At 35.4% G+C, this 26,780-nt stretch overlaps 4 protein-coding genes, 1 long non-coding RNA gene and 1 other non-coding gene across 12 annotated transcripts; 3 read left to right on the forward strand and 3 right to left on the reverse strand.

Moving 5' to 3' along the window:
* Positions 1-1,124: 1,124 nt before the first annotated feature.
* Positions 1,125-1,285, reverse strand: LOC112718872 (U1 spliceosomal RNA). Its single transcript, XR_003161199.1, has one exon. It is a non-coding gene; the product is annotated as a U1 spliceosomal RNA (small nuclear RNA).
* Positions 1,286-1,632: 347 nt separating this feature from the next.
* LOC112715005 (uncharacterized) lies at positions 1,633-2,504 on the reverse strand. Its single transcript, XR_003159432.3, has 3 exons — positions 2,259-2,504; positions 2,053-2,178; positions 1,633-1,900 (listed from the first exon to the last, which is right to left on the reverse strand). It is a non-coding gene; the product is annotated as an uncharacterized lncRNA (long non-coding RNA).
* Positions 2,505-3,293: 789 nt separating this feature from the next.
* LOC112715003 (non-specific lipid transfer protein GPI-anchored 16) lies at positions 3,294-5,455 on the forward strand. Its single transcript, XM_025766736.3, has 4 exons — positions 3,294-3,694; positions 4,384-4,410; positions 4,570-4,638; positions 4,792-5,455. Exons 1-4 carry the CDS (start codon positions 3,349-3,351, stop codon positions 4,908-4,910), a joined length of 561 nt encoding a protein of 186 aa, XP_025622521.1. The 5' UTR covers positions 3,294-3,348; the 3' UTR covers positions 4,911-5,455.
* LOC112715002 (octanoyltransferase LIP2p, chloroplastic) lies at positions 4,878-8,437 on the reverse strand. 7 transcript variants are annotated; one of them, XM_072204540.1, is made up of 6 exons: positions 8,068-8,424; positions 7,179-7,395; positions 6,704-6,796; positions 6,450-6,602; positions 5,956-6,371; positions 4,878-5,455 (listed from the first exon to the last, which is right to left on the reverse strand). In XM_072204540.1, the coding sequence occupies exons 4-6, from the start codon at positions 6,584-6,586 to the stop codon at positions 5,082-5,084; spliced, it is 927 nt and encodes a 308-aa protein (XP_072060641.1). In that variant the 5' UTR covers positions 6,587-6,602; positions 6,704-6,796; positions 7,179-7,395; positions 8,068-8,424; the 3' UTR covers positions 4,878-5,081. The 7 variants fall into 7 exon arrangements, with proteins under 7 accessions (XP_072060641.1, XP_025622518.1, XP_025622520.1 ...); XM_025766733.3 differs by having other exon boundaries at positions 5,956-6,383; XM_025766735.3 differs by having other exon boundaries at positions 7,274-7,395; positions 8,068-8,421.
* A 2,243-nt stretch (positions 8,438-10,680) lies between these two features.
* On the forward strand, positions 10,681-11,969 carry LOC140175561 (uncharacterized). The gene is made up of 3 exons (XM_072204070.1): positions 10,681-10,818; positions 10,920-11,228; positions 11,349-11,969. Exons 1-3 carry the CDS (start codon positions 10,681-10,683, stop codon positions 11,967-11,969), a joined length of 1,068 nt encoding a protein of 355 aa, XP_072060171.1.
* Positions 11,970-20,206: 8,237 nt separating this feature from the next.
* LOC112715006 (uncharacterized) lies at positions 20,207-21,548 on the forward strand. Its single transcript, XM_025766737.3, has one exon. The coding sequence runs from the start codon at positions 20,933-20,935 to the stop codon at positions 21,236-21,238; it is 306 nt and encodes a 101-aa protein (XP_025622522.1). The 5' UTR covers positions 20,207-20,932; the 3' UTR covers positions 21,239-21,548.
* Positions 21,549-26,780: the final 5,232 nt, after the last annotated feature.

Genomic DNA, 26,780 nt, shown 5'->3' on the forward strand with positions numbered 1-26,780 from the left:
ATTATGATCTCTGTTATGTGTGAGGTGTGATGATGCCCATTAACGCTTCTTTTTGAAGTTGATGATGCCCCTTCATAGCCATTGTTGAAATCTGAACAACTCTTCTTCTCACCACCAGCCACCACCATGAAGGAACGACCCAAATGAATTTTAGGATTAGGGCAGCACTCAAAACGACGTCGTTTTGAGTGAGAGGGACTTATGTGTCCCGTTTTCAAAAAATCTATCCCACTAGCGTGCCACGTGGGAACACCGTTGAGCCAGGTAAACAGAGGGGGAGCTAGGTCAGCCTTTTCTGACGGATCTGACGAAGGGTTATGGACGGAGGGATTAATCCGTCTGATTTTCAAAGACGTCAGGGATTTAAATATATTTTTCAATGGTCAAGAACAAAAATGTCCGCAGGTTAAAAGGTCAGGGACTAATTTATCCTTTTCTCTTATTATTTAAATTATTTTATCAAAAGAATTTTAATTAAGTTGGTTATCCAAACAACCCCTTTTCTCTTATTATTTAAATTATTTTATCAAAAGAGTTTTAATTAAGTTGGTTATCCAAACTGGTTGTTGTAACTTTCTTTTTCAAATAAAAATGTGATTTAAGCCCACCAACTTGATTTGTTCCCTTTCGTCTTTGATGATATTTACGGGTATGCCCTTCATGGGTGGGGCTCTTTTACTTGGGCATTTTTCATCAATAAAAAAATTCATTATTTTCAAAAAAAATTGAAAGAGCATTATTTACTAAAATGCGACTTTTATAATAATTTAATTTAATAAAAATAAATATATTCCTATTATTACTTTCGTATAATTAATTATATTTATTCAATTTAAAAAAATTCTCGTGTTTATTCAATTTTAAAAAAAATAATAATTTTTTTATTTAAAAACAGTCCCATTTAGTTGTGTTTTTTACACTTTGAGGGATTGGGTTGTTTTCACATTTAAGTTTTAATTAATTAAATTAAATAATTTCCTAAAATTAATCCACATGGAACCTTTTATTTTAATATACATTTCTATATCTTCCTTTACCAGTGTATATTTTTCGATTTAGTAGAACGGCGTAGAATAACGAGCAGGCCCAAAGAACTAAGGCCCGAACACTTTTGAACTGGATTGGAAGAGGCCGCGCGAACGCAGGCCCCCACTGCCACAAATTATGACGTAAGCTCCACCACTTGGGTAGACCTTAGGCGGGCACCCTTCCGAAGTGCAATGGAAGTCACCAGCCTAGGCCATCGGCCTTCTTGATCGCCCATCGACCCCGTCCAGGTAAGTATATTGGAATTGTTGTACTCCCTTCTCTTTTATATCCCAATGCATCACTCGCACATTCTGATCCCCCAGATGTGGGACTTTAGGATTATTCAGCAAGAACTTAACAACTCATATTTATTCCTCCTCCCAGTTCGAGATACCCAATTCCCCACAATAAGCAATGTAAGTTACATTAGTAGATTAATACATTATATGAATCATGAATACGTATGCTCTATGCTTTGTAAATTAAAGAAAATTGAACCCAGTTTCAATTAGCTGTTGAACTAATGAATCATACATAGTTTTGTTTCATAGCTCAGAAAATTTAGATTAATCAGTAGGTTTCTATGGCATAATCAAGCCTGAATAATAAAGGAAACATATATAAAATTAAACTCATTATTTATACAAACTACATAGATAAGAAGTAACACAACAAAAGGCAAAACATCATTAAAAAACCTCAGCACTCAAGTCTCTCAAGTCTCTGCAGACAAGACTCAAAAATCAGAGGTTGGTGATGGAAGAGAAACAAGAAACAATTACAAGAGAGAGCAAAAAGTGGGAGGGGAATTTAATGTTGCTTCCATCAGATGACCCACCATTTGTTCCTGGAACTCTCTTAGATCCTGCAACTACAACAATAGAATACACCAAACTAAAAAGTGTTATCATGCATTGAAACATCTTTTCTACTAACAATCTTAATTAAACTGTTAATTCTGAGTTTATTATATCATGAAAAGGAGGGTAAAATTTTCAAAGTTCCTTTACTACAATATTATACCTGAGGGAGAATCTGAACCTGAATCTGAAGGTGCAATTCAACCTTCAGGTGAATCAGCTGGAGATTCAGCTGGGGAACCAAATGGAGATCCCACCGGAGAACCCGAAGATGCTCCTCCATTAACACCTACAAAATTCATGCCATGACCAATAAGTTATTAGCCTTATATTCTCTCTGTTGTCTTTTTGTCTTTTTTATTTTCTTACCTTTGCATTGGCTTACTGGTGGAGTTTGAACTTTGCAAGCACTAGGAAGAGACAAAGCAAGAGTTTGGTTAATGGGGATTCCCAAATTGGAACCTCCACCATTAAGGACAGACTTGAGAGTTGAAAGCAACATGAAGATGATGGTGTGATGAGCTTCCCATTATGTAGTTCAAGCAAGGACTCAAGCTAGTTAATGTGCTTGTGCAACTTGATGATGATGATGATTGAGCTTTAGCTTCCTGGTTCCACATTGTCATACATACAAAGGTTAATGTTGTCGTATAACTATAGCTAATGGACTGTTTTATTTCAATTTAATGTAATAAAACTGTTGTAGTAGTATTCCTTAATATGTTTGACTTTAACTCCAAGTTTAGTAGTAACCATATGGTATTTTTTTGAAAATTATCTGCAAATTATTTATTTTACTACACTTTCTAGCCTCACATATATTAATATTTAAAGCTTTATTTGGATCTAATTTTTAGTAGAAATGATTCTATAATTAAGATTAATTAATCTGGTTTAAGATGGAATTACAATTAAGAGTATTTATCTCATTAAATATGTGTTTAGGGAACATCCAACTTCGCAAAAATAAGTATAAAAAGATATTATAAAAAATATTATGTATAAAACATTAAAAAGGATAATGTTGTACGTTTATGTGAATTTATCTAACATTACGTTGTTCTATTTTAAAAATTTGTGTACCTAGATAAAGTTAGATGCTTATTTGAAACATAAGAGAATAGTTTAGTGTTAAAATATGCTAAAACAAAAAGATGCCAAATGAGAAGTGTATTGATTTTTTTTTTTTTCATACATTTGGTTTTGAAAAACGAAAATACGCATTCTAAATTTCTAACCAACCATACCAAATACAGCAATGGGAATTAACAAAAGATATTCCAATACACATGTTGGTTAAAGTAGTTGAACTCCTAAATCATCAAATTCAAATCTACCAAGTCTTTTTCGTTGAGTCATTGCAATGCATAAATCATGTCCTTATCTTATGATCAAACCAATCAACATCCAAAGACACTTACCTACAATCAAATCATTCTTTAGCCCACCAAAGACTAATATGGGACAACTCACATATGCTTTCCAAATCACTGTGATATCAACCATACTAATTATAATTATGGGTACACTAAACTTGGTTAAGGGTCAAATTACTACACCATGCACAACATCAATGATAACCAATTTCACACCATGTGCAAACTTCATCACAGGAAGTTCAAGTAATGGATTAGCACCATCATCTTCATGTTGTGATTCACTAAGGTCTTTGATGAGTAATAGTATAGATTGTGCTTGCCTTGTGATTTCAGCCAATGCTCCAATCCCATTACCTATTAACAGTGTTCTTGCCCTTTTTCTTCCACAAGCATGCAACATCAATGAACTTCCTTTACAGTGCAAAGGTGTGTCCTTATTCCTTAAAGTTTTTATTTTGGAGGGAGAGGCAAAGAAGGGCGCTTCAAAGTATAAAAAATTTAATCCAATTTACACACTAATCCCATAATTTCAATAGGGAGACAGCTATTTTGCAGCCGGCTAAATTTTTTAATTCTGAATCCTCAATTTTTTTTAATTTTAAATTCTAAATTCTAAATCTTAAATATTATACCATAAATCCTAATCTTAAACCCTAAAACCTTAAACCTCCTAAAAACGATTGTTACAAAAACAATTTATAATAAAAAAATTAACTAATGTTGTCTAATTAAAAATTCGTTTTCTATACTTATTCTAATTTATTTCCTGTTATTTTCTTCAAAAATCAAAATTCACAAATATATCCTAAAAGGGGTTTGATAAGTGCTGGTTAAGTTTGGAATTTGGATAATTGGATGAAACTATCTAAACTCAACATTACCTTGTGTAATTGAGTTACATTACTCTATATTCTCTTATAAGAGATGTCTATCTAAATTACCACATGCAATTTCTCAAACATAATTTAGAAAATAATAATATTTTTTCGTAATAATCTAAATTACTAATATTCTTATTACATAATAATGTATCAAAACGTACCTTTTCCCATTGTTATTTTCTTAATGAAATATTTAAATAGCTAATGAAGTATTGTTATTGTACATTATTGCAGCTTCTGGCTCTCCTGTACCAGCTCCAGGTAGTTACTTTGTTCAATTGCTATACTATTTTGTAATTTAGCATGTTTTCCGTTTTCACATTCTTCCTTATGATAAATTCCATCTCTGTCTAAATCCCATATTGAGTTAAATTTCAATTTGGATAAAGTGTTTTATATATAGAAAATATTTATTCGCAGGTCCAGCAATGCTTGGATCAAATGACCAATCACTTCCTCCAATAGCTGAATCTCCACTAAGCCCACAAGGTATTTATGAAATCTCTCAATTTGATAATTAAAATTTAATATGACTAAGTTGTGTAAAAGACAATGATTTATTGCTCTTTGTTAATGTACTTGCTTTCCATGAAAATTTTGGCAAAACAATGCGACATTAATTTATCTTATACTTGAGTGCAGCTTCTGAGGCACCCAATTCTGAGACTTCACAACCAACATTGGCACCACTAGAAGCAAAATCAAAACCATTAAAGAAGAATAAGAACTCAAGAAAACTCCAGGAATACAGCTACCATTAATAATAATAATAATAATAATTAACAAGAAATGGATTCCTGTTATTATTGTATTGTTTTATCTTGTTGGTCATCTTTGGCATTTGAAACTTGAAAGAAATAAAAAGTAGTTGCAATGTTTTAGCTTACCCTTAAGATAAATATTTCCAAGGACTCGTATGATATCAAACAAATTCAACTTTGCTGTGTTTCAGTAACAATATCACTTTGATTCCTTTCATACAACATAGGTACAGAAATAGTTCTGTGACGGTACTCAAGCTGAAACACTTTTGAAAACTCTTCAATCAAGGAGTTGCGAGTAATACCAATTAGACCGCCATCATCATGCATAATAGAATGCAGATCATTTGTTCCATTAGCAGCCATATTTGATGATTGAGCTTCTCTCAGTAACAACCCTTTAATGCTTCCAACCTCGCGGTTGCGTATGCCACATGGGATGATCCATTTGAAGGGAGTCAAATCTGTTGTGACATTAAGTGCTAAGCCATGGTATGTTATCCAATGAGACACTCTTATACCTACAGCTGCAACTTTCTCGTTTCCTGGAGCAAATTTCAACGAGGAGTTAGGAGAATTTCAAAAAAGAAGACAATGGTTTTGGACTAATCAATCCATCAACTAATTTATGTCTTGAAAGCTTAGGTATCAGGCAGTAGCATATAATTTATATATGTCCTTGTAGAAGCCATTCTATAAGCTGAAACCAAATTAATCCAACCTGAGAGTTCATCTAACGTTGTATAACTGTAAAGCTAGACTAAAACTCATGAGAGTTTAGTCGTGAAGTCATAAACTTAATTGTTTACAAGTTAGCCAGAAAGATTGTAAACTTGGCTGCAATATCTAAAATGTTAAACATGACCAAGACTAATTTATCCAACCTATTTTGATAAAGCCAATAATCTTGAATATCAAGCTAATCTTTCATGATATATGAAATTATAATATTATATTTTTATGAACCTAAATTTGAGTGGTATTATTATCAAAAGTATACAAGTCTAAGGTTGCATAGTAGCAAAAAAAAGGAACTTAGACTTACCAACCCAGACACCGGTTAAACCTTCCACTCGAGAAGCTTGAATGGAAAATGTCAAAGAAAGAACACGAATGACAAGCTCTTCCAGTGTCCTGAGGTACCAATGTAGATCCATCTTGTGTCTTCTTAGATTGATAATAGGGTACAGAACTAGCTGGCCAGGACCATGGTATGTAACTTCACCACCTCGCTCAGTATGATAAACATTAAAGGGTGCATTGTTGATGTTGAAATTTAGGTTGTCCTTGGTACTGGCAGTACCCAATGTATACACGGAAGGGTGCTGCAGAACAATAAGGGTGTCACTGCAATCTCCTTCGTTCTCAAGCTGAGCCTTCTTTTCCTTCACAATGTCTTTCTGCCAAGACCATGCCACTTCATAAGGGACTTGCTCTTGGTGCAAATCAAAGAGCTCGCAGCTGCGCAATTTCCTTTACACTGTTGGTGAGAATTTTCAAGTGTTAAATGTGTATAAACAGAATAGTAGTGCGACTTACAGCCTTGCTCCGTAAGATGTGAATTTGGATGGTTTCGGATATGGGAATTGGAGTGACTTGGACAGGTTGGAGTGGGTGCGCAAAGGTAGAGAAGGGCATGGAGGCGCTGATGAAGGGACTGTATTCAACAAATTCATGTCTGATTACGGGATACTGTGTGTTTGTGAGATGAAAATACCGGCGATATCAAAGATGGTGGCAACTAAGGACAATAGGAGGCGATCAATGTATCAAGTCCAATTTGAATTCATTACCTTTATATAATCATGGTCAGGAGTAACACTAAAAACTCATTTAGAAGCATAAACAACTGCCTGGTCTTCTGCAAATTCAGTTTCGTATATTACCTAAAAATTGACACAGATTAGCATTTATTCTCTAAAAATAAAAAAATAATTAAAAGAAAGATTCAATAGTATTCTAGTTCTATATAATGTAATCAACATAAATTGACAACTTCAAGATTTACATATTTAAGTCAAACAGATCAATGCACGTGTATCCAAACCACACAGACCCACAATTTTCTAATAGTATCTAAACTTTTGAAAAAAATTAATACAAGAGAGCAAGGTTCTGAAAGCCGGACCGGTCACCGAACCATTCTAGTTACTAGTTCATTGGTTCAACTGGAAAAACTGTTTTATAATAAAATAATAAATAAATTAAAAATTTAATACCCTAAAACATAACTGCAGTCATCAATAAACCTGTAGACAAAGTGGTTACCCTAGAAGAAGGGGGAACTGGTGGTAGCTCACATATAGACTTGGGAGAATTGGTTAAAGATGCCTATATAATTAAAAAAAAGGGTTAGTAGACACCATATTGTGCTTCGCGACGAGGATGATTCATGGGTTCCCCGGTTATCCATGCTTCGCGACGAGGATCAAACACTTCAATGGTCGACACCATTGTGCTTCCATCAAAGCCACCAAGTGCATGCCTACAAGGGGAATGGATAAGTTCATAACGGTGCAAAATCAGTCGCATAAGTTGTTACTAGCAAAGAAACTAGTGCAAGTCTTAATCTAAGAAATGCATAGTTGGCAAAATTCATATGCTGAATTAACTAACTTAACAATCGAAGCACAATTAAGCCCAAAGCATAGTTTTAATTGACTTAATTGAACACAAAAAAGCACAGCAGTGAACAGCAGAGCGCAAAAAAACACAGCACAGCAGCAAATAAGACACAAACCAGAGTACAACATAGCATAGCAGTAGTGAGCAGAGCCATTCAATAATCAAATATAATTTGATCATTTCTGAACTAAAAAAAATAACACGAACAGCAGGCACTAGTAGTGAGCTTTGTGATACAAAAAGAGTATTAAGAACCAACTTAAATTACAAGTATTCCTTTAGGCAATGAGCACAAAATTTATCATCAAGAAACTTTAACAAAATTTAACAACAGAAAAAGAAAAAAGCAAGAACAAACTAGTAACAATTTATCGGGATCAATTTATCATCAATCAGTAAGCCAGTACCAGTTAATCAACCCAGAACAAACAAGAACAAGCCATTAACGGGTTAAAATTTATCATCAAGCAGTGAGCAAAGCCAGTCAACTAAGAGAAAGCACCGAGCACTGACTGAGCATCCGAGGCATTACCTTCGGCGAGGGAAGTGACCAGAGATTTGAGGGAGAGCGACGGACGACGGGAAGCTGGCGACGAACACTTCCGAGCTGGCGACGGACGACGGGGAGCTGGCGACGAACACGACAGACAGACGACGGCGGAGCAGGACCTGGAGACGCTGACGTTGGGGGAATGGAAGGGCCTTCGAACACGACGAAACAGGAGGCTTGGCGAACGACTACGACGAACCAGGCGGCGACGGTGAAACCAACAGCGGCGCGATGAAGGCTAGGGTTGTGTTTTGGGGAGAAATAATGAGAGTATGTACGAGACTGAGGAATCAGGAATGAGGCTCGAGAGGGGGGCGAGGGCTTCAGGCGAGGAGTGAGGACCGAGGAGAACCTGACTCTTCTATAACGCAAAAACGATGCCGTTTCAATAAAACCGGCCGGGCCCGGTTCGATCCGACCAGCCGGTCAGCAGTTTACATCCGATTTTCAACATAGCAGTTTTTTATGTTGAACCAAACCGCATAAGCATCCAGTTCACAGTTGCATCGGTCCGACCGGCCAATCCTTAAAATCATGCAAGATAACATAATTGTTAGAATTAAACTGATGATCGACTCGATCAGACTACTGGGTCACTGGATACTGGTTCAATTGTTAGGTCACTAGTTGAACCAGTTAACCCAGTCTCATTTAAATAAAAATATAAAATAGTCAATCAATAAGTATTAAACCTATATTAGTAGAAAATAAATGTCTTCACTAATATTTTAACATCAATCAAATCTCAATTTCTAAAAATAACTATTAGAAAAGAAAAAGTCTAGAGGGCCAGCAACTTATTAAATTCTGGTCAGCATGTAACCAGCAAAGAAAAATGAGCCATTGGATGAAATCTCACACCATTAGATTATCATTGATAGCTATTCGATGGCTACAAATCACAAAAGTTGCTGGCCCCTATCATTCCTCATTAGAAAAATACTAATTAGCATTAAACCTATATTAATACAATCATGCAATAGTAACAATAAGAGTAACAATCAAGTATTAAATTTATATTAAAACATCAACAATCAAATATTAAATATACATTAAAATAAGGGCAATTTACACAAATAAAATGATTGAACGAAACCTTTACACAAATACAATATTGGCAAATTCCAGACGCAAATGCAACAAACGCAATTGTATGTAATCGCTACACCATGTAGTGGAACCCAATTGCACGTAATCTGTTACTGGCTGTCGCGGATTACGTTGAGGACTTCAATACTCATAATCCGCTACACCCTCTAGCATATTGTGAAGAGTGTGGAAGCTTGGGAAGATGCCTATATATACCCAGCAAGTTGTGTAGAGTGTCATTTTCATTCATTCATAACTTGAGGGATGGAAAGTGAAGAGAGCTTTTTGGTGTTAGTGCACCATTCTGGAAAAATAAAAAAGAGTATAAGGCACGGTGTGAAGTTTACAGATAGAGAACCACTGAGTATTTTCGTCAGGTCATCTGATACAATGTTCGATCTGAAGAGCAGTATACTGCAGAAGTTAGGCGCGGGTGGCACAAAGTGGGTGAAGAAGCTGTTCTACAAGATTTCTATTGCGGTTGTGTCAACCGGAATGCAATATGAAACATTCATGTTACAAACAGATGAAGATATGCAGGTGTTGTTTCATTGTCATCGGAGTTTCTCGGAAGTGAGGATACACGAGTTGTTTGCAAACCTGGAACATGGGATCGATAGTTCTGGTGCATCCGCTCCAAACCCTCAGTCCACCACGATGGGGGGGTCCCTCCACCTCGAGGCCCATCGTTGCACCTGAGTATTTGTTGGAGTATCGGCCAGCCGGTCCAGTTGGGGTATTCACCTCAATTCATCCATCTCCAGATGTAGGACGTGAGGGAGAACCGGATCGGGTGGAACATACTATGCTAGATGATGATTCCAATGAAGAGCCTGCTGACATTGGAAGGGACAGTGATGATGAAATTCCGCAAACCCAGCAACATGTCAACTATCATCAAGTGCCGGCACACATGAGCAACCTGCACATTATTCTACCCTGGATCTGGAAGCCATCGGCCAACCGACAGAGTCAGCACCAACCTTTGGGGGTCAAGGGTTGCACGAGGGAAATTCTGTAGCTGAATTTCAAGTTGGCCAATCTTTCCACAATAAGAAGGAAGCTGTGCTTACTGTAAAGGATTACAGCATTCGGCGCGGTGTTGAGTATAGAGTGATGGATTTGGATCATCTTAAGTACCATGGGAGATGCAAGGAGTTCGGAAAGGGTTGCACGTGGATGATTCGCATCAGCATTCGAGCACGGAAGGGAACCTGGGAGGTTCGACGGTACAACGGACCACGCACATGCTTGGCTACATCGATATCAAGCGACCACCGACAACTAGATTATCACGTGATCTATGCGAAGATCTTTCCTCTGGTTCGAAACAATTCGGCGGTATTGATAAAGGTGTTGCAAGAAGCTACCGAAGGAACGTACGTGTTCAAGCCAACTTACAGGAAGACGTGGTTGGCAAAATAGAAGGCGGTAGCACAAGTATACGGGGACTGGGAAGAGTCCTACGCCGAGCTACCTCGTTGGATCCTTGGTGTGCAGTCTACCATGGAGGGGATGGTTGCCTTGCTGAAGACGTCTCCGGTTCAAGTCGGTGATGATGTCGATGACTCAATCGTGTACTTTCATCGTCTTTTTTGGACATTTTCTCCTTGTGTTGAAGCTTTCCAACACTGCAAGCCATTGGTTAGCATAGACGGTACTCATCTATATGGCAAGTATGGAGGGACTTTGCTCCTGGCCATCGCTCAAGATGGGAACTCCAACATCTTGCCTATTGCTTTCAGTCTCGTGGAGGGGGAAATGCCGACTCGTGGTCTTTCTTTCTGACCAACCTGAGGCAACATGTGACTCCACAACAGGGGATACAAGTCATCTCAGATAGGCACAACGGCATCAAGGCTGCACTAGAGAACCCTAACAGTGGGTGGTTACCCCCGCATGCGTACCGAGCATTTTGTATTTGGCATGTTGCAGCTAACTTCGCACTCAGTTTCAAGGACACGGATGCAAAGCGTTTGCTTGTGAACGCTGCTTATGTGAAGACTGAGGTAGAGTTTCACTATTGGTTTGATATAATGCGGACTGAGAATCCGGTAATGTGTGATTAGGTGAACAGAATAGAATACGATAAGTGGACTCAACACCAGGATGGTGGCAGACGATTCGGTCACATGACGACCAATATATCTGAGTGTGTTAATTCTGTTATGAAGGGTACACGGAATCTTCCGGTTACCGCCCTAGTGAAGTCCACATATGGTCGGCTAGCGGAGTTGTTTGTGATTCGTGGTCAGACGGCAGAGGCTCAATTGGCCAGCGGTGCCAAGTTCTGCCAGTCTTTTATGAATGCGATGGAGCCCAACTTGAAAGACTCCAGATGCTTCACTGTCACCCTATTCGATAGACACCAGTCTGAGTACACCATTGCCGAGACGACACTGACCGGGAGCTTTTCACTTGGGACGGACCGAGTTTTCCTTCAGGATCATACATGCGACTTTGGATACTTTCAGGCTCTCCATTATCCATGTTGCCATGCGATTGCATGTTGTGCCCAGTCACGGCTTGACTGGTCTATCTATGTCGACGAGGTCTACACCATGCAGAAGGTGTTCAGGGTGTGCCAGATGGGTTTTGTGCTGCCAATACCGGAGGGACTTTGGCCACCTTATGATGGTCTGACCGTTATTCCGGACCCCAGCTTGAGACGTTGTCGTGATGGGCGACCGAGGTATACCAGAATCTGGAACAACATAGATGAGGCCGACCCTAACCGACCGAAGCGATGCGGGCTCTGCAGACAACCTGGGCACACGCGTAGATCTTGCCCCTAGAGAGGATCTATCGTTGCCGGTAGTTCGTAGGACTTCTAGTCTGTGTGCTTCTAGTTTTTTGAATTTTATTTTCTCATGTAGCAATTTACGTTTTGGGTGTTAGTGTTAGTGCCTTTGGTGTGTTTGTGTTAGTGTTAGTTCCGACTTATTTGTATGACTTATGACTTATGACTAATGTAGTAATTTAATCCGTGTTAGTGTTAATGTCTGGTGCCTATTATATTTCTACGACTTATTGTTTATGAAGACTGTATTTGTATAACTTTGTACATTTTGTATCATGAGTTGTTACTATTAGACTGGTATTGTTAGGCATCTTCCCAAGCTTTCACACTCTTCATAATCCAGTAGAAGGTGTAGCGGATTATAAGTATATCACCATATGAGCATAAACCGCTACAAGGTGTAGCGGTTTATGAGTATTGAAGTCCTCAACATAATCCGCAACAGTCAGTAGTGGATTACATGCAATTGAGTTCTACTACAAGGTGTAACAGATTACATACAATTACATTTGTTGCATTTGCGTCTGGAAATTACCAATGTTGTATTTGCGTAAAGGTTTCGTTCAATCATTTTATTTGTGTAAATTTTCCTTAAAACAACAACAATCAAATATTAAACTAGCAAGAATCAAATAATTCCAACTAGCATCAAATTCCTATTCTAAACCTACATTAAAAGTTTAAAATGACAACAATTTATATACAAATTTCAATTGGCATCAAATTTCAATTGCTTTAAAATTTCCTTTCAAGTGTCATTCTATATAAATATAAATTCAAATAAACATCAATTTATCTATTCTAAATCTACTTAAAACAACAACAATCAAGTTTTAAGTTTGGATATCATTTTTTTCTATTCCCTCATGTATTTCTTTAAGTTTTCATGCAAACTTTATTAAAATTGCTTTCTCTATGATAGTTTCCGTCTGGTTTTTTTTATTTTGGGCTTTAAGTCCCAATTTCTATAAAAAAAAGCAATAAGTTTTAAAAATCAATATATCAATATATAATAACTAGGGCAAGTTACCAAAATAAATTTTTTGCCTTTTAATATTATCAGAATACAACATCTATACATTGAAGACGCAAATGCATCTTTCCTATTTCAATAGAAACCGATATAGACGTATAGTGGATTATGATTTGGACATAAACCGCAATAGGAGTGTAGCGATTTGCATTCATTGCGTGTGAGAAGAAACCGCTGTACTCCTCTAACGGTTTCTGATGAAATGCTTGAAAGGCATAAACTTTGGTACCCCTATAGCGGTTTATGCTTGCCTATATCAATTTAAAAGTTGGATGAATGATTGGGACATTGTCTATATCAATTTTAGGTTATATGAGTAATAATGTCAACTTTAGCATATGATTGTTGTGCCTTGTTTGGAATTTGAATTTATTAGTTTGGAAGGTGTTTAAGTACGATTTAAGTTGTGTCTATACCCTGCACATATTTTTTAGTTTTGATACTACACTAATTGACCTAAAATGATATGTTAAACTTGTATTCATATAAAATAAAAATATTTCTCATTTATCTAAAATGGAACTTAAAGAGGTATAAAATGAAGAATTATGTGTTGTATGTATATCATTCCGATTATCATGAGTTAATTAACTTAATATTCATCCCTTTTGGTGTACTATTCTATATTCATTACAACCTGGTGTAAACGAAAGTGGTATAAAAATAATATAAGTGTTCATAAGTAGTATTGTATTAAACTCAACAAAAAAAAAAAGCATGATACAGTTCATACAAATAACACCAAAATATATAACGACTTCAACCACTCGTATATGTGTATTTAATGCATCACAATAAGTCACATAGTATCAAGAACTTTAACCCCTCATTTTCTTTTCTTATTATGTTGTACCTTTGGAAAATAAGAATAATTCTTGTCAATTTTTTTTATAGTATTCCAATATAAATTTTATATTGTCAATTTCAAAAGACCAATTTAACTTGTAGCACTCAAATAAAACTCTACTTTTCAATTTCTTGTATGAGTTCCATATCGTAAGAACTCAACTTTAATTTAGAAGATCGTTAGGCATATGACTCCGATAATAGAAAAAAAATCAAATTAGATTCAACGTCAGTATAAATAGAAGAAATTAGGTTCGATGAATTTGAAAATTGTTATAAGTTTTTATATTAACAATAACATGTTATTTTTTAGGGGATATATAGGAAAGCATAAACCACTACATGGGTACTGCATTTTATGTCTTTTAAGTATTCCATCAGAAACCGCTAGAGGAGTGTAGCAGTTTCTTCTCACACGCTACCCAACGTAAATCGCTACACCCCTGCTGCAGTTTACATCCAAATCATAATCCACCACACGCCTATCACGATTTCTATAGAAATAGGAAAGATGTATTTAAGTCTTTAATGTATAGATGTTATATTCTCATAATACTAAAAGGCAGAGGAAAAAAAACATAAATAGACCACGAAACCTATATATATTACATTGTAAAACAAAAATTTGAATAATCTGCCATAAAATCAATAAATTATAATCAACAACAATCCAAAATCAATTGAATCAGTTAATTAGTTAATCAAATTATAATCTAATAACTAAAAAAATAAAAAGCATACCTGATGATGTGAAGGCGGAACGCGGGCAGAAAAGAGAGAGACCAATCACGACAAAGCAAAGACTAGCGAGGGAAAGGCAAGCCACAGATGGAGGCAACAGATGTACAGGAGCTGGCGAGACAATGCAGAGGAGCTGGCGACGTGGTAGCAACTGTGCAGTGGCGGTGGTAGACTGAGTGAGAGAATGAAAGGCTAAGAGCTCTACCTCCTTATGAGAGTGAGTCGGAGAGAGTGAAGGGGAACGGGACTTCGAGGGTTACTGGTTAAGGTTTTCATTTTTTTTTAAAGAACTAGAAAACCACGTTGTTTATGTGGGGTGGGGTTAACAAAATTAAAAATTTCACCGGTGGGTAAAATCGGCTTCCACCTATTCTTTTCCGTGTGGAATTTCGTGACCGGTTCACCAGTTTTCTAGTTCGACCGAGGTTCTGAAAACTATGCAAGAGAGGCACGACTAAAGAACCATAATACAAAGTTTATGGATTTTTTTAAATAAATAATTTAGATATTTTATTTACTGATATATGTGATTTGGAGAAAAATTAAGAAAATGCACAACATTACATATCTCGTTTACAGTGTAAACGAGATAAAACACATGCACGTTGGTCCGATCACGGGTGTACACATGTTGCGTTTCTTATCTCGTTGAGGGTGCACTTATATATGTAAGTTGTTTATAGCGCCTCCTATTTTTTATTTTCTTCCATTTCTCACTTCTCTCCTCCATCTTAGAGCTTTTTCTTGACATATTTGAGTTAGTTGGACATTATGACTCACGCAGATATACGAAGGAACAATATCAATCGACTGAACGAGACGTAGCACATCGCTAGAGCGATAGACTTTGAGATTAGTATTGTTATTTTGTTTTGTTTAGTAAAAAATATCATATAGTTGTTATAGTTAGATGGTTTATGCAATAATATGTAAGACTATAGTAGATGTTGTGATAGGATGAATGACTTAGGTTAGATTAGTTGATAGTTTATTTTGTTTAGTTGGTACCCATTAGTAACTTGTTTTAGTTTGTATTCGGTGGAACATGTTTGTAATTAAATAATTTATTTTATTCAGGACATAAACCTGTGATGATAGATTAGGAATTTAAATATTTTGTTTAGCAAATTGTTTTAAATAAATATAATATTTTTGTGACATGTTTGTAACATTACTTGTTTAAACATGTCATTTCTTGTTTAAGATTAATTTATAAAAATCAATATTATATTTTTTTATCTTCATTTTTAGAAAATGTCGTTTTAATTTATTTATTATTTTAAACAGAGGTCTTGCTTCCTATTTCCTTGGCAAGGTAGCCATATTTTCGCACCACTAGACGGCATTCTCTCTTATTTTAGGGAGGCTGAGTTTGATAATACGGTGCAACTTAGGAACTTTATGTTTGACAATACTTGATATCTGCATTCGAGAAGCGATGGCGTCTGAAGACCTATACTTTTCATCTTTTTTGGGGTGAGTGCACCATCATCCCTACAGGATGTTGCGTACTACCTTAGGTTACGTACCAATGGAGAGTCAGTCGGTTACCACCATGTGTCCGTCATAGTACGGGACCACACTAAAATTAGTTATCGTGCCGGGACTATAACTCTGCAAAGCTTGTAATAACTTAGGAACCTTATTGTATGACTCCTCCCAATTGCCATAGATCTTTGTAATTGCCTTTTGCTTAGCCATTCAAACCTTTCTATATGATGGTTTAAAGTGATAGCTCTGTCTGACTGCACCTTGTAGGATAAGGATGGTAACAGATAGGTTAGATTGTATGAGAGGCAAGATTACACTACAAATAAGGTTGTTGTCCAACTGTCGATGGTCTTAAGACATGATCGAGGCTTAGACAAGTGTGTGGTCCTCCAAATTTACGTACTTTCCTGTCGAAATAATATGATATTGGCATACGTTCAACCAAATTAATAATAATAAACAAGAATAAACTTATTTGACACATCAAGTAGTGGCTTACCAATATCCAAGATTCTATTGGAGTGCAACATGGAGACTCCAAGGACAACCTATTGCAGATTGACTATAACGCTCATGGTACTTTGCTCGATTAGACTCCATAATTCTGTACTCGGCACTCCTTCGAATACTGTAATTCTTCACACTTAGCATGGTACTTAGGCTCTTTAACTCAGATAGAGTACTTAACAGCGATTGCGCAAAAGGATATGACTATCACACTCGATACAACTCCATCATCACTGTTTCTCATGAGACAATTGAGATATACACTCACAAAAATATATTCACTACTAGACATTTTTACTAAACTTGTTAATAGAATGGAGAATGAGTGAATTGTTTGTGATGATATCTCACACTTGCAGCACCTTTTATAGGGGAACCAAATTTGTCGTACTATATTTCGTTTATAGTGAAAACGTGGTAATTAAGCAAATATCTCGTTTACAATGTAAACGAAATAATTAAACATGTATCTCGTTTAAGTTTTTCAATTCGTCTCCCACATATCATATTTGCACCCGTGATACGCTCAAATTTTCATGTGTCTTATCTCATTTATAATGTAAATAAGATACAACTTTAATTATTTCGTTTACACTATAAACAGGATATGTAATATTGTGTATTTTTGTAATTCTCCTCCAAATTACATATATTAGTATATAAAATATTTAAATTATTTATTAAAAGCATCCCAAAGTTTATTCATATTTGAGTAAAAGTAAAACTCAAAGGATCAGAAGCAAAACTGCAGTATGCGAAGTGATGCAAAAGGACAAACAGAAGCAAAATGGCGCGAGGAATAAAGGTGAGGAGGCAAGTAGTGAGCGACAAAAAGAGAGGCGAGTGACGAAGATAGAGAAAGGCAAGCCAGAAACTAAGAAGCTGAAGGTGAAGACTAGAAGAAAAAACACCAACAGCGAAGCAGAAGCAGCAGACCAGAAGGAGAGTTCCAGTGAATAGGATCAGAGCTTCCCAACATCTAAAGAAGAGGAAGAGTTGGAGGCACCAAAAAATGGAAGAGAAAACTAGGAAAGCAAAGATCAGAATAGCCGATGAGGGATGGCTCGCAGGCGGTGGTGGTTGGAGGCGTCAGAGAGTTGGAGAGGGAGGGCTAAAGACCAGTGGAAGAGCCAAAAATCAAAGGGGAAATTCATGAGGATTTAGGAGAGGAAAGCGTTGAAACTGAAATTAGGTTTAGGTTGTAAAGGAGTATATATATTTTTATTTATATTTAATATTTTTAATTATTTTTTGTATCTGCGAATCGAAAATGCAGATACATCTCTAAAATCCATTATCCAATATCCGATCCTATTTATTTGCAGATTAAATTATATCCTCAAAATGTAAATCGAATTCAAATACAAATTGCAAATCTTGCGAATCGGATCCAAAATTGTTCGCACCTACACTAATCCAAAATGGCATGAAAATTTATCTAGTAAACAACAATTGCATCAACAAACAACTTATCAAAACAGAAATAGCAACAACAACATTAAGCATAAATACATGCCCTATAATTCTAAATAAAACTAAACTTCCATAGAATATTCACGACATCTTCTCCATGACTCCATTTTCTTATTCAATAGACCACCAACACAAATAAATGAACAAATGTTTCACCAAAGACTCTTTATGTTTCACCAACCAGATTGGTAATATTTTGCAGATTTTTTCTATAGATTTTAAAGATGAGGACTTTGTTAATGCTTGTGTTGAACTCACATATGCAAGGTGTTGAGGGTATTGCATGAAACAAGTTCTGTTATTTTTTTTCATGTGTTGGTGATTGACGATGTGTGTTATTTTCTAGATGTTTTTTTCTTTTCTTCTTTCTTTTGTTTATTCTTAAAATTGTATAAATTTATTTAATTTGTATTTGATTATAAATTATGATGTAAGATGAAAAATATTAAAGGTCCTTTTTAATAATTAAATTTTTCTAACGGTCCTTTAGAATAATTTTCTTTTTTTTTTAGCATGTGTATTTTTGGAATTATTTTTTTTTAATATTTGAATCAATTTAAAAAGTCGACTTACATGGTTATTAGGCAGCCTCCTAGTAAGTCGCTGCTGGCTCCATATATAGTTTTAGTGAATTGTATATGCTTCCTAAGTTCCTATTAAATCAATTGTCCTATGCTTTAAGGTATTAGTTGTTGGGTCTTTTCCACATACACTAAAACATGGCTAAGAGATAGGTTTCACTATGAGTGCTAAAATCATATATCCTGTAGCAATTTAAAGATTTTCATTCCCAAATAAATTATATGTGTAAACGACCCATAAGTTTTCAACATTGAAAATAAATATTAAACCAGAACTTCACGCATACTCTTCTTGGCTTGTTTACTTGCTTAGTTTGTCTTCAGTTGCTCCGATTGTTACCGGTCAATTCTTTATCTTTACATCGGTATCTTTATTGTCTGATCGACACGTTTAGATTATATTAGTAGGCTTTCTCTCAGCATCACAAAAGGAAGATTATATTAGTAGACTATTTAGTGTTGAGCCGTCAACTAGTCTTTATATACAGTAGTGCTACGTTACCAATTTTTTATTTGCCAAAATTTGCTAACTTGAGTTGGGCTGGACACGAAGCCCATCTACTAAATAAAGCCACATCTAAGTTAATCATGATTTAATCCTAATTTATCACGTATTGATAATAGTTGGCAGACTCTCTCTTGGTAACGTATACTTTTCCCTTTATATATTATGCCAAATGGGGAATTTGCCGATTAAAAGAAAGTTTAATAGACTATTTTTTGTAAGTATTTGTTGTTAATATAATAAATAATAATTATCTTTAAGATAATAATATAGTACATATAATTTAAAATAAATATATATTAAAAATTAAATTATATAGAATACACTTATTTTCAAACAAAAAAAAATTTACTAATTAAGATACAATTAATTAAACTAATAATTTTTTGTTTAATTATTATTTAATATTTTACAACATAAAACATATACTATTATGAATTTTATACATATATAAATCTTAATTAATATTTGACTTTTTTTTTCTGTTAACCCTTGTATTATATTTATATAGAATTTTAAACTTTAGTTGGTTTGACACCTTTAATTTATGTATTTTTAAAATTTATATTTTTGTGTTTTTATTTATATTTTTATATATTATTTTATTAAAATTTGTTTATTTCAATTGAAATATAATTAAACCAATTAAATATTTTAACTTTACTAAATAATCAATCAGAATTGCAACCAATAGACTGTAAAAAAAATTCAACAAGAAAAAAAACCAAACCTAAATCCTCACACTTTTTTTTAATTTATTTTAGAGAAAATATAAATTTAAATTATCATAAGAAACATTCAAAACTAAATGAAAAGAAACATTCAAAATCTAAAAAGAAAAAAATATCTAAAACCAAATAAAAATAAATATCTAAAATGATTGTAAAAAAATATCCAAAACCTAATAAAAATAAACATCTTATCTAACAAAAAGAAATATCTAAAACCTAACAAAAAAGACATATCCAAAATTATTTAAAATAAATTAAAACCTATTAAAATGAGACATCTAAAATTATTGAAAAAATAATATTCAAAATATCATCTAAAAGCTAAAAAAGAATACACATATAAAAACATAAAAAATATATAAAAAAATACATTGGAAACTTAAAAAAAAAACATTCAAGATAAATAAAAAAATATCCGAAACCTAAAAAAAAACAACGATTGTCACGACAAGAGGATTTTGAAAACAATGGTGCGATGTTATGATATAAGGACTTCCACGGACTGAGAAGAGATGGAGAAAGAGGGGGCGGTTCAACGATGCGAAAGGTTGGAGGAGAGGATGCAACATCGCTACAAAAAAAAAGTTGGGAAGGGGAGGCACCGTGGTACCGTGGCACCGCCAGAGGGTAGGTTGAAGGGGGAGAAAAGACGCATGTTTTTCAAGGGCAAACTTAATTTTTTAAAATTTAAAAACAGTATTTTTAAAAAGTTGGCTCCACTTTTTCTAAATATTTAAACCCATCAACCAATAACTGGTTTAGTTTGCCAAACCTTGCACTAATCACATGGTTCCAAAACCTAAACGGAACCCTCCTGTCAGCCACCAAAGTGTCCTTAGACGTCAACGTGTACAATTCCACAACCACTTTCCCTATATTTGTTATTTATTTATTTATTCCCATTCTTTTCCCCTCCCTCCTTGCTTATTCAACACTTGCAAATTCAATACTTAAGCCTCACGAGAAAGAAAATTCTCCAAATTCTTCGTTTTCTCTCGTTTCCGTTCTTTCAATCCCAATTTATCTCTTCTGATTCTCTGTGTCAAGCACATGGGTCCGATCGTGCTGAGCCAGCTGGCAACCGGTCTGAGCGTGCTGGCAGGAGCGGTTATTGTGAGATCGGTGATGGACATGGACCAGAAGCCCATGGTCGGCCCGGGTTCAAACCCTCGCTGCCAGACTTGCAATGGAACGGGTCGGGTCACCTGCCTCTGTACACGGTGGTCTGACAGCGACGCCGGGTGCCGAACCTGCGCCGGTTCGGGCCGCATGGCATGTAGTAGTTGCGGTGGATCCGGAACCGGTCGACCCTTAACCGCGAAAATTGCGATTCGGCAGCCGAACCGCCCTTCTTAGAGAGATGGCAGTTGCCATCTTGAAAAATAGGCAGTATGAAATGCAACAATACAACTCAAATGAGACGTACAGGATTCGAACCATTAGACTCTCGGTCCAACCGCGATAGTGATTTTTTCTATTTTAATTTTTCATTTCTGGGGTTGTAATGGAGAATGGAGGAGCTGGAAAAATAAGTTAGATTGTGTAATCATTATCGGTCCAATTGAGATTCTTGTAGAAGCATAGAATTTTGACTCCTATATATTTGGGTACTTTTTGTGTTCTTTGTTAATTGAATGCTAACTGTATTTACTGTTAGCTTAAATTAGTTATGTGTGTTTTTTCGTCCCCTTAGATATACTATTTTGCTTCGGTTATTTTGAGAAGTGTTATTTTACTTCGCGGGTTATGAGTATCATAACTAAGACTACTACTAACACTTATCAAGCTCGTAAAATTAAAAAAAAAAATCAATATTTGATGAAAATTAGTGTCTTAATTAATTTTAACCTAGAAGTAATGAGATTAGTAAATGATCTCGATTGAGAACTGCAATTTCAAATAGAGTTTATCCATGCAAATATGTAATTATAAATTATGGTAAATTGCATAGTAATATATTGTGATTCATGCTGAACTTTTTTTAGCTCGGTGACATGTTATAATTTGAAGCAATGCACAACAATTCTACATGCAAATAACTGAAAATCATCGTCACTTGCATTTATATAATTTGATGAGTATCAAAGTAATTTATACCTAGATTATACCCATTAACTATATATAAAAGAATCACATACAGCTTAGAATAAATATGTTCTCCCTTTTTAATTAGAATTTACTTTCGATATACACTATTTATAAAAAAATATTTTATACGTGCATTTAATTATGCAATGTTATATCAATATAAATAACTATACATTACACTAATAACATAAATAATTATTAAAAAATAAATATAATTGTATAATTGTGTAAAATATTTCATATTACACTACCAATTAATCAAAATTAAACTCTTTGAATTATTTAAACTTCATGTCTGTGTTTCTGCCATTGAACAACAAAGCAATGTGTGTTTGTTGATAGAGTAACACGAAGATAGAAGTCATGTTGCGAAATTCTTAGACGCAAAAATGTGACTCTAAGTCTATAACCGCCGAGCTTGACCCGTTGACTCTGAGGAGAAGAGAATTTGCCTTTCTTCTCACTCAGAATTAACCAAGTCAATTTGGACCAACTCCTGGGGTCTTCATAATAAAGTGTCTTCTCAAAGTGGCTACCTTTTTAAGGAAATATGGCATCTTTTATATCTATATATCTATCTCAAGTTTGTTTTCAACTTTTATTTTATTTTATTATAGCATGTATATATATTGTGCAATGAGTAGTGCTAGGAAGCCAATGGCCTAAACGTACAATGTGTACAATAGGCTAAATCTTTGATTTATGAATAAAATGCTATACTATCCAGAATAACCATCCGGATACCAGGAATAACCATCCGATAATAAACATCTCATGTTATAAAAAGCTAATTTTGGGTTTACCAAAGTTCGAACTCGTGAACTTCCGGATCTGGAACTCTAATACCATATTCTGAAACCACTCATCCCAAAAACGTAATCTGATAAGACAATGTAACGCTAATAATCATATCTCTAATACTTTCTAAACCTTCATTGTACACATTGTACGCTTAGGTTATTGGCTCCCTATACTTTCTCTTGTGCAATATATATAATACATGTACATAAAATTATTTTCTCTATGTACGTTAATACATGCATTTACAATGATAATAATACATCATCATCATATTAAATTCTTTTTTTCTCTCCCTTCTTTTCTTTTACTTCCTCCATTTCATTTTACTTCCTCCATTTTATATTAAGTGTCTTTTTCTAATTATGGACAAGTATTAAGACAATTATTGTGTTTCTCTAATAATAGAGAATATAATAGGTAAAAATTAATTAATAATTTTTTGAAATTAAAAAGCTACACTTAATTTGCAACAAAATTAAAAATAAAAAAATACTTAGAGAAATTTCAATGAAATATTTTTTGAGTATTACTCTTAATACTTACAAAAAGAAACTGATCTGAAATTGAAATTTATATTGAAATTAATCTAAAATATATATTTTGCAACTTTAAGGGTTTTTACATATGAAACAAGGACATTGCTTTTGAGGTATGCAATTGCTTTAAAATCTATTTATAAGGTGTTCTGTTTTGTTAGACTCAATTTTTGAGATTGTTTTCATGCTTTCCCTTCTATCATCCACCATGACCATCCAATTCTAAACAATCTCTACCTCAAAAACAAACCTTCTACAATTTCTACTTCTACTCCTTCTTAAAAACAATCATCTTTTCTAAAATAGTTCTCTACACTTCCTACAATATCTCAAAAAGTATTGATGGTTATCAGTGGCTAAGAGAATGAGGAATTGAATCTTGGCTTCCTTTTTTTTAGCTTCCAAACTTGAATTCTGTTGATACACTTAAAGAAGAATACTGGAGAAAACCTAGTTGTCTCTTAATGTGGTAGGAGCTAAAACTGAGTTACATGCAAAGTGTAGTATAATGAAGTGTAGTAAAGTAGTAGAAACAGGAGATACTTTTGTTTTGTCTCCTAAAGTATAGAACCAGAGCAGAGAAGAGAAAGAGGAATAATACACCGATGTATCCTAGTTCAGTTACTTAGTGCAATGTAGCTTACATCCAGTCTCTATCACAACAATGATGGAATTTCACTATCTTTTAACATATTACAATTACCAATTCTCCCTAGGATCTATCCAATCCTATCTGGGACTCACCCTAACTTTTAATAGCAAAGTGCTAACCCAACTTGTAAGGGAATCCCCTCAAGATCATGACAATAAAACAGAAATACATTCAAAGAATTTCTAAGATAACTATGACTTTTTTTCCAAGTTTAACTCTCTGTCTTTTTTCATTCATTGGTTTTTATTCCGAGGGTTACCTGAAACTTGATTTGGGCTTGAATGTGAGGTCTAGATCCCTTAGTATGGCAATGTCCGACCTCTTTAATGTCAAGGTACCGCCTGTCCGAGTTCCTTGTGAGGAGGTTGGGGATGGTACCTGCAAGAGACTATGATGCTTAAATTAGCAAGGGATTTAACCAGGGTTTTAGTATATTAGAACGTGAGTTATACCTGGGGGGGTGCCAGTGTATTTATAGTAGAGTTTGATGACCACCTTTGAAGTAGTTCCATCTTTTCTGATGGATAAGCGTTCCTTTTATCTTAAGAGTTTGTTGGGATATACCTTCTAGATGAGGTAGATATAGCAGAAGAGATTTGAGGAGGCAGTTGTCCGAACTCCTTAAAGAGATCGGGTTTATAGTGAGTTCCACCTTTACTAGTGGGCCTTTTGTGTTATTGGCCTGGCTTTTATCTATTGGTCCAGGGTATGAACAGTGTCCCTGTTTGAGTCCGGATCCTTTTATGGGTCGGGTTCGAGCATTTTGTGGCTTTCTTTGTGGACGTCGGTCTTAAGCTTATCGAGTTACCCGATGTGTTCGAAAATTTGAACGTTAATGGTATTTTAATATGGCATGGCAGTTGCTCCTTCGAATCTGCGCACGTTTAAAGAGGAGAAAAGGAGCCGCTTTTGACCCATTGTTCTTTATAAAGGGTCTTTTCAGCTCTTCTTTTCTTTTTCCACTATTTCTTTGAAGAATTGCCTTATTTTTTCCTCACAAAAGCTTCCTTGTGTTCTTTCGATCACTCCTATTTCCTCTAAGATTTTTTTTCTTAGTTCTTGAAGAATTTGCTGCTTTTGGCGTGACGATCGTTCGTGTTTGTGCTGTTATAGGCGTGTTCTTCCTTTTTTGCAGTCTTCTTTGATGTTGGTTCCATTTTCCCTTTTTCTGAGTCCTCACTTCCTATTTGTCTGGGATTGCTTGTTGTTTCTGTTGAGCTTTTATCCCCATTGTGCTTGTTGTCTCTCCTTCTTTGAAAAAATTTTACTTTTGACTCTCTTGCAGGCTTGATGCTTTGAGGATGCTTTAGTGGTGTATGGAAAATATCTTTTTTGTATTTTTGCATGATTGTGAGCCTTTTTCTTTGTTGACTATTGACTGTATATCTGTGTTGTCCCTAATGGTGTCACTTTGACGTAATGTTGAATGGGAAGTGGCACCATTTGATTTCTGTGTAGAAAAAGTTTGAAAAGAGTAGTTTTCTTCTATTTTCTGTTGACTCACCTAACTTGTTCCAACTTCTTGTAGTAACGGCCCTTTTTATTTTTACGTTTGTAGGTATAACATTTATGACTTGCCGCGTTATTTTGAACATGTTGACTAAGGTTCCCCTATGCTCTTCGGATTTGGGTAGATAGTACTGTTCTGAGTTGTGTCCCAGTGACCGATAAAGAGTACTGTGATGAGTTCTGTAGGCACCATAGTATATGTGAAAATAGGGAGGATGAGAGAAGCTATGTGTTAGAACCGCCCGACTCTGAGGAGAGAGTGTGCTTTCCCCCTTTAGTGGAGTCCAAACAATCTTTCTTTTATGCCTATTATTATTTTTTCACTAGGCTAAGTGTCCGATTTCCTTTTACAAATTTTGAGATGGAGGTGTTGCGGTCTTCTAACCTTTCCACTTCTCAGTTACACCCAAACTCTTGGCTTTTATGAAAATGTTCCAGCTCTTATGTTGGGAGTTGGATGTCCGACCTACCTTGAATGTCTTTTTCTATCTCTTTGTTGTAACCAAACCTTACAGTTCTACCAAGAAGTCAAGTTGGATATCTTTTCGAGCTGTTCAAGGTTGGAAGCCTTTTTCTATTTTCGACGATTATTTCCATGATTTTAAAAATCACTTTTTTTAAGGTCTAAGGTGCTGTGGGTGTCCGACCTTTATTTTTTCCCGAGAACCAGGAACCCCCCTTTCTCCTATACTGGCAAGATACCCTCAATATCATTTGGCGTGACCTGGCTGACTTAGATGACTTAAAAAGGGGTATTGTAGATTTTATTTTGGATACGTAGGGTGAAGCTCCCCATTTAGACATGAAAAGATATCTGGGAGATCCTAACCTTTTGAAGTCGGACCTCAGTAGTTCTCCTCCCTTCGCTTATTGAATTCTGTGTATTTTACAATTGTTGTTGCTGACTATGTCCTGTTTTGTTTTGCAGAAAGTATGGCTCCGAAGTCAGCTATGAAATACCTTCGGAATACCAAAGAAAGCCGGGACAGGGTCACAAAAAGAGGTTGGGGTAGGATCCTCTGTCTGATCTTCCCCGAGAAATAAATTGGGGTTGGGTCCCTATGGCCCGCAGGTTATTATCCCGACTCCCCTCTCCCGACTTATCCTTTTAGAGCCCTCTTCTCCGTCCTCCACTGAACCCCCTTCAAAAAACAAAAGGTGGATGATGAGGAGAGCATCTATTCAAACTGCTTTGATGCCCTAACTTGGGGGAGAAGAACGTGCTTCCTTACCATCACCTAGGCACGGACGATGTTGCTATCCAGAATCACCTGCAGCATTTGCCCTGTGGAGGGCTTCGAACAGTTGGGGT

Source organism: Arachis hypogaea, chromosome 10 (genome assembly GCF_003086295.3).
Source record: "Arachis hypogaea cultivar Tifrunner chromosome 10, arahy.Tifrunner.gnm2.J5K5, whole genome shotgun sequence".
Taxonomy (NCBI): Eukaryota; Viridiplantae; Streptophyta; class Magnoliopsida; order Fabales; family Fabaceae; genus Arachis; species Arachis hypogaea.

What these genes read in the sequence shown, in the direction of transcription:
- LOC112715002 (XM_025766733.3), bottom strand. Translation starts at nt 6,586, where the DNA reads ATGAATTTGTTGAATACAGTCCCTTCATCAGCGCCTCCATGCCCTTCT. An exon ending in ACATCTTACGGAGCAAGGCT is followed by an intron (nt 6,384 to 6,449) that starts GTAAGTCGCACT and finishes AACAGTGTAAAG; the next exon opens with GAAATTGCGCAGCTGCGAGC. An exon ending in TTTAACCGGTGTCTGGGTTG is followed by an intron (nt 5,456 to 5,955) that starts GTAAGTCTAAGT and finishes AATTTGCTCCAG; the next exon opens with GAAACGAGAAAGTTGCAGCT.
- LOC140175561 (XM_072204070.1), top strand. Translation starts at nt 10,681, where the DNA reads ATGGAGGGGATGGTTGCCTTGCTGAAGACGTCTCCGGTTCAAGTCGGT. An exon ending in TCCAACACTGCAAGCCATTG is followed by an intron (nt 10,819 to 10,919) that starts GTTAGCATAGAC and finishes TATTGCTTTCAG; the next exon opens with TCTCGTGGAGGGGGAAATGC. An exon ending in TAATGCGGACTGAGAATCCG is followed by an intron (nt 11,229 to 11,348) that starts GTAATGTGTGAT and finishes TCTGTTATGAAG; the next exon opens with GGTACACGGAATCTTCCGGT.
- LOC112715006 (XM_025766737.3), top strand. Translation starts at nt 20,933, where the DNA reads ATGGGTCCGATCGTGCTGAGCCAGCTGGCAACCGGTCTGAGCGTGCTG.
- LOC112715003 (XM_025766736.3), top strand. Translation starts at nt 3,349, where the DNA reads ATGGGACAACTCACATATGCTTTCCAAATCACTGTGATATCAACCATA. An exon ending in CTCTCCTGTACCAGCTCCAG is followed by an intron (nt 4,411 to 4,569) that starts GTAGTTACTTTG and finishes ATTTATTCGCAG; the next exon opens with GTCCAGCAATGCTTGGATCA. An exon ending in ATCTCCACTAAGCCCACAAG is followed by an intron (nt 4,639 to 4,791) that starts GTATTTATGAAA and finishes ACTTGAGTGCAG; the next exon opens with CTTCTGAGGCACCCAATTCT.